General features: G+C 37.7%; 1 protein-coding gene across 4 annotated transcripts in view; it reads right to left on the bottom strand.

Annotated features, from left to right (window-relative positions):
* Window positions 1-12,753, bottom strand: part of LOC145979340 (uncharacterized) — a 47,134-nt gene that overhangs the window by 18,298 nt on the left and 16,083 nt on the right. For all 4 annotated transcript variants that reach the window (XR_014440777.1, XM_083112203.1, XM_083112204.1 and 1 more), the window contains exons 3-6: window positions 9,801-9,936; window positions 6,448-6,782; window positions 2,202-2,379; window positions 1,690-1,767 (exon numbers count right to left, since the gene is read on the bottom strand). Coding sequence is in view for 3 of the 4 variants with exons in the window: in XM_083112203.1 (XP_082968329.1) it covers window positions 1,690-1,767; window positions 2,202-2,379; window positions 6,448-6,782; window positions 9,801-9,936 (727 nt within the window). In the remaining variant the exon portion in view is untranslated. The remainder of the gene's footprint in view (window positions 1-1,689; window positions 1,768-2,201; window positions 2,380-6,447; window positions 6,783-9,800; window positions 9,937-12,753) is intronic.

The following is a 12,753-nucleotide window of genomic DNA, read 5'->3' as shown; positions in this document are numbered from 1 at the left end:
GAACTGATACCAATAATCTCACCGATACTGATGCTTGAAAATTGTAATAATTAAGAGTAGGAATGGGCCGATATGAAATTTTGGCTGATACAGATATAAAATTTATCGATACTGATAACCGATATTCTACCGATAAAATTTGAAATAGTCCTTGAAGAACCTGAAAGGTTCATTGAGCTCCTTAATAAATGTGTGTTTCAAGGTGACTGCAGTGCAAAAGGAGTTGTATATTTAGACATTTACTTTTTTAGAAAGTAGGGCACACAGATTATTAATAAAAATTACAACAAAATAGCAGAATTTTGTACTAAATTATCAGATATTTATCGATATATCGGATCGGTAATTTTACTGATAAACCGATACACTGCTATGCCTATATCGGCCAATACCGATAGAGTACCTATTAATCGGTCCCATCCCTAATTAAAAGTTGTTCAAAATATTGATTAATATTTGTGTGTGAGTATTCCACTCCAATTACATGCATCAATTTACCAAGATTTTTGGCAAAAAATTTGGGCTAAGCCGATACGGGTGTATTGGTATCAGAAAGTATCGATTAGAATTCATCTACTGATACCAGCCGATACTTTTCCGATATATTTGTATTTCACGGGATCTGCAAAAATCCTGCCTGACACTTACGCAGAGTCTAATTATCCTGAAAATTATACAAAATTTTAACTTTATTTATTTTTATTTTGCACAAATTATGAGAGAAAAACTATCTTTTATTACATGACTAACAAACTAACCATCTAGCTTTCTTAAACCTGAAGTTTTATGGCTGCATCTGTCCCTATCCTGAGCAAGATCTATCCACTCTTTCCCATCCCTACCAATTTCCTTTAGGTCCATCTCAACGTTATCTCTCCATCTTCATCTTGGCCTTCCTACTGGTCTCTTACCATCAGGTTTCCCTACAAGAATCCTGTAAAATCTTCTTTTTCTCAGCCATTTGTGCCACATGGCCTGCCCACCTTAATCTTCTTGACTTATTCTAATAATATCTGGAGATGAATACAAAATTATGTAGTTCTAAATTATGTAACCTTCTCCACTTACCTGTCTCCTCATCCCTTCTACGTTCAAATATTTTTTTCTAATATTCATAACTTGACATCTATTTTAATATTCTGATGTAATTCTTGAATATTCTAAAGCAAAATTTATTGGCAAATTTCTGCATATAATTGGAGAATATTATTTACAAAACCAATATTGATCAATATTTTAAAGAAATTTTAATTATTGCAATTTTCAAGTATCGGTTATCAGTGGGAATCTGAAAGAGTATCGGTATCAGTTGAAAGTGGTATCAGCTCGGCCATAGTTAAGATATTCAAGATTTACATCAGAATACCATATTAAAGTACATGCTGTTATCTCAAAATTCAGCCATTTCACACAAACTTTCAAAATTTGGCATAATTTCTACGATAATTAGACCAGAATGTCCCTTGGCATTTTTTCCAAATGACGGAAAAGTACCGGCCGGTATTCCTAAATAGATTCCAACCCAACTGATACTTTCTAATACCGATACCAATCCATTGGCATCAGTATTGGCTAAACCCTAATTTATATGGTATACAAATATGGTTTATTCACATTACTTAAACATTCAGTGTTGCCATGATCAACTACTTCATATACAAACAAAAAAAATACATATGCAATACTCACCCATAAGGTTGCCTCTTGTAGAAAACCTTGCTTTGCAATCCAAGCAAATATAAGGTTTGGTGTGTGTCCATCTGTGTGCTGTAACGACAAAAAAAAAGTCTGAAGGTTAGAAGGTCGTTAAAGTGCATTATGAATTACATATACAGCGAAGTTTTACATTTTCCTGCATTATACATTCAATCTTAATGTTCCCAATTAATAGATTTTCCTCGATTTTATACTTTCCCGAATTTTAAGTTATTTTTTCAGGTTTGTCTCCTTCAAACGTAAAATTGAGGTTTTTCTGTCACAGCTGTAAATAAAATTCATTCATAAATCCCATAATTCAAGGAATTCTCAGATGCTAGACACCCTGGGCTAAGAATTCTGTGACAAGACTCGCAATTTAAGAGGAAACTCGAGCACGCAAACAAGTAAGATGTAGCAGGCTCTACAAATGAGAAGGATCTCCGACAGAGAACTTTTGCACAGAAGCATTTCAAACTTGAGTTTCCACGAATGATGAAACCTACCTGTCAATTGGGATGGTGTACCAAATGTCTTTTTGCAATATTCACATTCGTAATACACTTCTTCCACCTCCTCTCCTGATTTTGTTTTCTTCCTTCTTTTTTTCTGCACTTCACTGGCTTCATGAGTTGTGGAAGGATCGGCAGATATCATCAAATGCAATGTTGCAGAGTCAGTGGCCTAAATAAAACCAAGAAGTCAGATTTATTTACCTATACATGCTATTCTCCAATTTGACATACAGTGAACAAATCTAGGCATAAGTTCAGCAGAGCATCAATGTACAGGGTGGCCCATTAATCAAGCTCATTTCCAGAAAGAAAGAAGGAATTCAAAAACATTTATTGCATAATTCCACATTTACACACACACACACACACTCATACCTCCTGGAATGAACACAAAGGTGTTTTCTGCAATCCAATGAAACTATGCATGACCTTCCGCCTTGTCAAAACACATCCCATAATTCAAATTTAGGATGAAAAGTGGGCTACCTCATATGAGTTCATTTTACATTTGTAAACCTTAAATTTGATGAATCCCCATGGATACAGGAATTAGGTGAGAGGAGTGTGGAGTCCATGTATTCTTCATAATCCCCATATATATATTGGACACCCTGTGTATACACTATGTTGCCATTCGTCACCGGACACCCCATACCAGTACGTTAATCCAGTCGCAGCACCACATCAGTATTGTGTAGGGCCACCTTTCGCCGCAATGACGTCCGCAACCCTTCGAGGAAGACTTTCGACCAATTTGTGATACGTGTCGATGGGAATCTTGTGCCATTCCCCCTGCAAAGCGACAAACAGCTCAGTGGTGTTTTTTTGGGCAGCATGGCCTGGCTCTCAAGTGGCACTCCAACTCGTCCCAAAGGTGTTCAATGAGGTTGATATCTGGACTATGGGCTGGCCAATCAAGTTTTTGCAAACCCATGTCCTCAAACCAAGTGTTGATAATGCCTGCCGTATGACATGGAGCATTGTCGTGCTGAAACAGGTATAGGCCAATACCGAATTGTTCCCACAATCTCAGTAGTGCAGAATTGTCCAGAACTTTTTGGTACGCATCAGCATTCATGTTTCCCCGAACTAAAACAAGAGGACCAAGACCATAGCACGAAAAGCAGGACCCCACCATGCCGCCACCTCCGCTGAATTTCACTGTGGGTACAATACAGTACTGTAAACAGTGTTCACCGGTCATACGCCACACCCATACACGTCCATCGGACCACCACATCTGGTAGCACGATTCACCACTCCATAGGATGGATTTCCATTGTTCGAGAGTCCAATGGCGGAGTTCCTTGCACCACTATAACCGACGGGTCGCATTGCAGGCTGTGATATGCGGCTTGTGAACTGCTGTGCGACCATGAAAACCAAGTGCAACGATCTCCCGGCAGACAGTATGATCACTTGCAGCACTACTGGAAGCCAATCGAAACTCCTGTGCCACCATCTGTAACGACGCCTTCCGGTTTGATTTCACCACACGTTTCAAGCATCGACGGCCACGATCTGTTAATATTTTCGGTTTACTGGGTCTGGGTCGGCATGTCATGACCCCCCTCTCGCTTCCACTTCACGATAACATCACTCACTGTTGACCGGGGTATCTGAAATTTGTTGGAAATCTCATGGGTCGAATGCTCAAACCTGTGGGCTCCAACGATCATCCCTCTTTCCGCCTCACTTAGTTCATATTGACTCATGTAGCTGGTATGAGTGTATTCTCAACCGGCAACGCCTTTTATAGGTTGTATCATGTGTACAGATGATTCTGAGCACTTTTTGAGGGGTGTCCGGTGACAAATGGCAACATAGTGTGTATATATCTGAATATCTTTCAAGCAACAAGGGACCAGAGACAATTTATGACAGTAGAAAACTTCTTCAGTCACGTGCCGGCAACATATTTGTTAAAAGCACTAAAAAATTGCTGTTATTGTGCTGTTTGTGTGTTTTTAACAGAGACAATATAGTTAGTTACAAGAGTTTGCAAATTCTAAATGCTTGAATAAAATTACTTGAAAACTTAACCTAAGTGGCCAGAGCCTCATGTGCATGTATAGCCTCTCTAGATGGAATTTTGAAGCACATGCTTTTCAAACTTGCCGTGATGTACAAAAATCACAGCTCATGAACTAAATGTCGTTGAGAGATAATTTTTTCCCCGGAATTTACACAATCTATCTCCCAATAATGAATGTCAAAGGGAGAAGGCTAACAAATTCAAAATTTAACAAAGAAATTCATATTCAGCATGCTCCTATGGCCACCACAACAAACCAAAGTAAATGGAAAAATGCAGTGTGTAGCAGTGATACATCCCTACAACACTGCAAGTTCGATTGAAAATAGACTGATACTTCTTGGGGAAAAATAATAACTATTTAGAAGGAGAGCAATGTTGCCAAAAATTGGATGTTTTACGCTGAATCCCTAATTGTTGCATGTTGTAAACATGTACTTTTATTTTCATTATTACGAGTACATGTAAAAAGTAAAACATATCAATAAAAAGTGGTAGTTTAAGACTATGTAAATAGACCATTTATAAAATCTATCCCATAATATGTTGAGGGGAGAAATCGACATCTCTGTTTATTAATAATAGTAGGGATGGGACCGATTAATCGGTACTCTAACGATATTGGCCGATATAGGCATATCGATTTATCGGTTTATCGGTAAAATTACCGATTATTTTACCGATCCGATATATCGATAAATATCTTATAATTTAGTGTAAAATTCTGCCATTTTGTTGTAATTTTTATGGATAATCTCGATGCCCTACTTTTTAAAAACGTAATTGTCTAAATATTCAACTTCTTTTGCACTGCAGTCACCTCGAAACACATATTTATTAAGGAGATCAATTAACATTTCAGGATCTTCATGGACCATTTCTAATTTTATATTGGATCAGTAGAATATCGGTTATCGGTATCGGCCAAAATTTCATATCGGCCCATCCCTAAATAATAGTAATAATATTGTATTGAGATTTGAGTATATCATGCCTTCGTATGTATACAAATGAACAAAAGAGACAAAATTGAAATATGTGTAGTTTTGAAGAAATAACATGTAAATAAAATTTATAGTTGCCTACTAATCTGATATAAAGTAGCAAATGTTTAATAAAGAATCTGAGGGATTCATCTGCTTCCTGACGGTAAGGTAAGTTCCCCTTGAATATAGCACCGTGCCATGAAGGCACATTTAGGAGGGTAGGGCCCCACATATTCTCGATTTTGGCCATATTGTAGGTGATGGGATCAGCACCATGCTCTGGCCACCTTTACCCTCCCAGGGACACATTGATTTGAGGCTCGGTGAGCCCCGGACAGGCACGTCGCCTGATAATGTTCGCATGAGGACATGAACACTCGTGTATACGTCTTAAATTACGTACATATTAAATGCACACACACATACATATATTTATTCGAAAAAATACTATGTTTCATGTACGAGTATATACACACAATTTACTCTGACACGATTTCCTTCATGTCGATAACTCTTCTAGACAGTTGGTAACACTGACTCGTACGGTGTTCCACGGAGGGCATTGAACACAATTGCTGTGCATGTTGCATAGAGCTGGTAGCTAAGGGGCTGTTGGCCACTATACCCCGAAGATGTTCACTTCGCTGTGTGAACACTGATGCAAGCAGAAATACTTCTTACATTCGGCACCAGAGTGCAGCATATTCGAGGCATGTCAAGGGGAACTCGAAAATGTCTGTGCTACATAGTTGCAAACTTTAGCGAGAATTCGCTAAACCTGGCAGATTTTACGGGGGAGAGGAACAATTTCCCCTAGGTCCTTCTTGTATTACTTCAAATATAGCGTGATTTGGGGGGGGGGAATTGTTGAAAATAAATTGAACTGTTATTCTCACTTTTTCAATTAAGATGAAGTTAACAAGGGAAAGGAGTAAATCTGCATTCGGCACAAAAACATTATTGTGAACACTTGTATGCGAACCGCACGCGACGCCACTGGCCCCGGAGCCGCTTTATGCAGAGGCAAGGCCGGAAAAGTTCCGACCTTAGATCACCCAGCCTGGGAATCGAACCTGGGCCTCCTGCGTGGCAGTCACATACCCTACCGACTAGACAATAACAAAATACTTCTGGTGAGATTTTTTTATAAAGGAAACAACCGTCAACTTACAATCAATAAGCACTGGTTCTCCTTTTATTACTAACGAGTCCTCACCTTTAGTTCAGAAGTGATATCATGTTGCACCCCCAATTCAGCAACTGCAGCACTGAAGTCAACAAAAGATTTGCCCGTCAGATCGTCGTCGTCCACTTCATCTGGGCCATCGTTATCAACATCGTCATCATCATCATCTTCATCCACATTCCCATCTTCGTTTTCTTCCTTGTCTTTCTCTGCATCGTCAATCACAGGATTCTGAGCAGCAATAGCTATTTCTTCAACAACAGGATCGGTAGAAATGGCAACATCTGTAGTTCCAGGCGGCTGGGTAGGCAAAGTAGCAAGGAAGGACATCAGCGCTTCCCGGCTGCCATTTTCATCTTGAATACCTTCAGTAAAATTAATGAAAGAGAGGGACATGTTACAAGGTTAAGGTAGAATTAGGGAGCTTTCACACTGAAGTGACGTGCAAAAGGCAACAAATAACACTTATCATTAGAACAGTGGTTCTCCAACTTCTTTCTCATTGTACCATTTAGTCATAACTAAACGGCTAACGTATCCCCAACAAAGGTTTTCTCCGAATAGTGGGTTTTCGGGAATTTTTTTTGGCTGCCAGATTGGTGGGGCATTTTTTAAATTTATTGGAGACCTATATCTGCAATAGAGCGAAATGGCATTCAGGCTGTATGTGGAAAGATGTTAAACAAATAAACATTATAATCCTACATTTATTGCATGTTCCTACGTTGCAAGAATAAAAATAAACTAAATAATGTCTTTATTAAAAGGGAAAAACCTTTTTTTCTCTAAAACACTAAAATTGCTTACTTACAATTAGCGAGTAGTCCAATGTTGATCAGAGCAACGTTTCAGGGTAACTTCTTTCCCCTTCTTCAGGCTTTTCTTGGCAATGGAATCATGCCGCATCACTTATTATAAAAAACAACGATTGGTTAAAGGTACATATGATTAAAAAATGATTTGTGAATATAGTCTAAGCTTTAATGAAAAGTGCACCTCCGGGGCTGCTTAATGGAGGGATACATCATATGGGAGTTTCATTAAGGCTTAGACAATATTCACAAATCATTTTTTAACCATATGTACCTTTTAACCAATCGATGTTTTTTTATTGATTATTGTTGATTCCAATGCCAAGAAAAGCCTGAAGAAGGGGAAAGTAGTTACCCCAAAACGTTGCTCTAATCAACATTGTACTACTCGCTAATCGTAAGTAAGCAATTTTAGTGTTCTTAGAGAAAAAAAGTTTTTTTTCTTTTTAATAAAGACATTATTTCGTTTATCTCAAGTGATTAATATGCACTCGTGCTATTATGTGTTAAGAATAAAAATGTGAAACACATGTATGCTAAGAAGGAATAAAAATGTGAAACACATGTATGCTAAGAAGTATGAAAAAAAACTAATTTCCATACATATTTTTTCAGTTATGGAAAAAAAGTAAAGAAGAAAAATAAGTTTGGAAACAAACTGTCAAGCACGATTTTGCAGTTTTTATTGTAAATATTCAGAGTTTCTAGTGAGAAGGATGTGCTTGCATAGCCTGAACAGTTTCTTAATGTCTGGTTGTGCACTTGAAACTTTCAAGCAGAGATTCCGCTTCAAATTTAGTCTATTATGGATTTCGAACAAGTATTTTATTACAAAACATATGAAACAAAGATAAGTGGGGACAGGATAAGTGCGTCAGTAACAAAATCAGCCTTATTTTCCTGCTGAGTGTTAAAGTCTAAAACAATGAAGTCTGCTCTACACAGCTACAGCAAAAATATTGTTTGCGCATTCTCAACATTTCTCTTCCTAGCTCATTGCATGCGTACCCCCTTCAAGTTGTTCACGTACCCCAGTTTGAGAACCACCGAAACAACTAGCTGCATATTGATTTATTTATTCTTTTATAGTATGGCCACATCAGCACATAGACTATTTTTGCCCATCACACAATACAGGGATATGCTCCTTAACTAAGACAAAATTGAGAACAGGGCCCTAAAAAGAAAATAAGTCTTGAAAACTTCCTAACTCAATTATTAAAACTAAAAACGAATTCATTCATTACTTAACAAGAGCTAAAACTACACTATCTTTGAGCATAAAATCTCCATACCTTGTTAAAAGCTGGGGCCGTAAAGAAGCACACAGGACAAACACAGGGCAGCAAGACCCCACAGAGGATTGTTATCAACCACATATAAGTAAAAACTGCATTTTTATTTAATAAAATTGATTGGTTGTACACTTGATAATCCATCATTTTCATGAAATTAATTTACTTTCTCCAGGTGGACAGTAAGCAAAGGTGGGACATTTATTCTTATTTTTCTTTTCAAAAGAAACAAAGAATATGCTTCAAACATATATCAAGAAACTTATTTTCTAAGAAGATAAGCAATTCGCACCCTCAAACAATATTGTAATCCCTACAAAGTATTTCATTACAACAGCGTGTCTACCAAAAGTAACTTTTACTTAACTTTACTGAACACTATACTTGATCTGCCCCTCTTCCCTAAACAGGGGTGTCCATTACTCAAGATCGCCCCTAAAATCGTTCATCATAATCCCCCAAAATAGTTTGGATGAATACGAAATAATTTATGTCTATTTGAATGAAATACCATGTTAAACTTTCCATATTTTCTAATTGTTCGATTTTCGAAAAAAACTTAAAGCTAGCCATTGATTAGTTAAATGTAGTAAATTAAATTATGTAAATATGCATATAAGTAGTGTCTGTGAGTGGGTTTATACGCACTCACAATTTGAGTATTTAACACAGATTGTAACACAAGATAAAGATAGAAAATTCAACCTTGGCAAACCAAATAACATGCTCCATCCGCATGACCAATTCAATTATTGTTTCACGAGACATTACAGGAATTCCTAAGCTCAGGGTGATAATATAATACAGCTCCTCTTTTAAAGAACTTACCCCTCCCCCCACCCAATTACTTCATTATCAAATGAAGGACTGTGTTTCTATTTATATCCAAAACATCTAACTAGCTTGTTAAAATACTGACATATATACATTACTTGAAAACTTGCATTGCAGGTAAAATACTTACATATATACATTACTTGAAAATCTGCATTGCAGGTTATTCAGACTATTTTTAAGTTGACCCAGCCCCTCTTTCCCCACTTGTATTTAAATACCAACCCTGAGAGTAAGGGTACTTTTACTGCATGCAAAATAAACTAAAACCAAGTCCATCTCTCCTTGTCCTTCCCAAGGCACAAACACACACACATCCTCTGTTTAGTTCCCCACTGAAAAATACAAGCAAGCAAGATCCATATGTAACACTACAAGGGGTGAAAGAGTTCACAGGTGCCCTTGCACTCCCACCAACCACAACCATGCACCATATCCTTACCACTTCTGAGTCTTCTACCTCTATTCCTCGTGCTGATTATTCCAACATTCTGGGCGACCATTCCCATCACGGTTGGAGCCGTAAGAAGATGCTGCTGAGTGCCGACTGATAACCCTAGGTGGGCTGGAGAAATGAACTAGAAACAAAAGTCTTCGTCAATATCTTCAAAGCCATTATCTGGCAATTAGTGAAATCACAAAGTTAAATATACAGGGTTTGTCCGGAAAGTAATGAGACTGGGTCCAGGAAATAAAATTTATTGATCCAATTGGTACAACTTGTAAATTCTTCAAAGTATTCTCCTTGGCTATCGACACACCGCTGCCAGCACGATTTCCATGCAGCATAATCCTCCTGGAAGTCAGCTTCCGACAACCCCCTCAGAACACCCGTCGTTGGTGCTTGGATGGCCAGAACATCATCAAAACGGTGACATTTCAAGCTTCTTTTGAGCTTGGGGAATAGAAAAAAGTCCGCTGGACTCATGTTGGGACTGTACGTTGTCTGTGGCAATGCCGATTCTAGCCAGTAATGACATCACAACGAACATGGTGTGACTCGGCACATTATCGTGATGAAGCTTCCAGCATTTGGCCTCCGGTCAGACCCGATTGACTGTCTCACAGGCTTGTGAGGACTTCAACGTACTAAGCGGCGTTGACAGTCTTCCCTTGAGGCAGAAATTCTTTGTGTACCAACCCTTTCTTGTCAAAGAAGACAATGAGCATTGTCTTGATCCTGGACTTGGACATCCTTACCTTTTTAGGGCAAGGGTATTCCTTGGTGTGCCAATCCGATCTTTGGCGCTTGCTTGAAATTTCCATGCCAACGGAAAACCTGAGCTCTTGACAGGGTCCTGGTAGGCCTCGTTAATCATGGTGAATGTCTCTGCAGCGGTTTCTCCAAGCTTGAAGTAAAATTTAATGGTGTATCGTTGCTCAAGTGAATGCTGCATTTTGAGCTTCCAAAAAAATTTCAACCTAGTTTTTAAACACGGTTCAAGCGATAAGCGACCCTTACTCTACCAGAGCTCGGAAGCGACTGATCCAGGTACTGTTGGTTAGCCAAGACCCCCCCCACCACCACCACCACCAATCCCGCTCGTGGCGGATGCGCTGTTGATGACTGGAGCACCGTGTGGTGGCCAGTCTCATTATTTTCCGGACAAACCCTAGTAAGCATTGTAATCCTCCCTTATATCCTTTAAAATAATAAAATTTCATGAACAAGAACCATATTTCTGAAATTGGCAATGTTTCAAAAACTCCCATGGTACTTTTATATTAAGTAATTTTATTGATATTCCTAACATGAGAACTGCGTCAAGTTCAATTTTAATAATTGGTAGATTTCAATGATTTATCTAACATAAAACGTGTTTCAGACTGCGGGAACCACAAATAAGAGATAACTCCTATCTCGGGATACTCTTATTAAAGTTATAAAATGTATATATAAAGTTATGTGTAACAAAAAATTAGTTAGTTAAATATCTCTAGCTTAAACGAGTAACAAGTATGAATGAATATTTTATGGAATTCATAGAACAACTACCATAAAGAAGGCCTATCTTGGATGCCAATCTAGAACTTCAACATCATGTTACCACTCAATTCTTGAGTGAGGCATGAGATTTTCTGAGCATTCAATTGACCAAAAAGTATCACCTTTCAGGACACATGGCAACATAAAAGTGAAGAAATATTATTCACAAGTATTGACTGTATTAATGTTACAATTTTGTTGTATATTCATAAAAATGCAGACTAGATCTTTTCTTCTGAATCTCATCTTGCAACTAGAGTTTCAGTTTTGATGTCTAAATTTACAAATTACTTGCCACATTTGGCCTATTATAAGTATTCTAAATATTGAAATTTATTGAATTTTCGATTGGATAAACTGATATGCCAGAATTAGATAATAATTAATACCAGTGGGTGCCCATCCCCCCCCCCCAAAGAAAATCATATCATTCGCACCCTCAAACAAAATTGTAATCCCCACAAAGTATTTAATTACGACTACGTGTCTATCAAAAGTAACTTTTTCTTAGCTTTACTGAACACTATACTTGATCTGCCCCTCCTGACTGTCCATCACTCCAGACCTCCACTAAAATCATTCATCATAATCCCCAAAAAATAGTTTGGATGAATATGTAATAATTTATGTCTATTTGAATGAAATACCATGTTAAACTGTCCATATTTTTAATTGTTCGATTTTCAAAAAAACTTAAAGCTAGCACATTGATTGGCTAAATGTAGTAAATTAAATTATGTAAATATGCATATAAATAGTGTTTGTGAAAGTGTTTAACACACTCACAATTTGAGTATTTAACACAGATTGTTACACAACGTAAGATAAAGACGGGAAATTCAACAAATTCAACAAATAACATAAACCCCAGCAGTATGACCAATTCAATTTTTGTTTCACGAGAAATTACAGAACCCTAGCTAGAAATTCCTAAGCTCAGGGCGATAATATAATACGGTCCCTCTTTCAAAGAACTCACCCCCCCCCCTTCCTTGTTTTCTTTGGGTAAATATAATTATTGCAGTATCCAATAACAATAATTGCGTGGATTTTATCTTCAGTGCAAATTTAATTTGTTAAAGTAAAACTTCCCTAACAAGAAGTTAGAAATGCGGATACAATATATTTTTGTTCCAAATTATGCACCTGCTTTAGATTGATTGATTGATTTAGTTTATTTTACTTCGCGTTTTGTGCCTCTTGGCTAATTTGCGAAGATGGGGATGAGTGATGAAATGATGAAATTGATGAATGGACATTCACAAACAACCAAGCCCGACTGGGATTCGAACCCGGGACCCTTGGCGTCGCAGCGCGATGTGCTAACCACTCGGCTACAGGGTCGGGCTGCACCTGCTTTAGATTAAGCAGTATACCAACACTAAGAAATTATGTTATTAATGAATAT

Source organism: Lepisma saccharinum, chromosome 26, assembly GCF_977018435.1.
Source record: "Lepisma saccharinum chromosome 26, izLepSacc3.1, whole genome shotgun sequence".
NCBI lineage: Eukaryota > Metazoa > Arthropoda > Insecta > Zygentoma > Lepismatidae > Lepisma > Lepisma saccharinum.
Note: the sequence above shows the minus strand (reverse complement) of the source record. Positions and strands in the feature narration are given on the sequence as shown.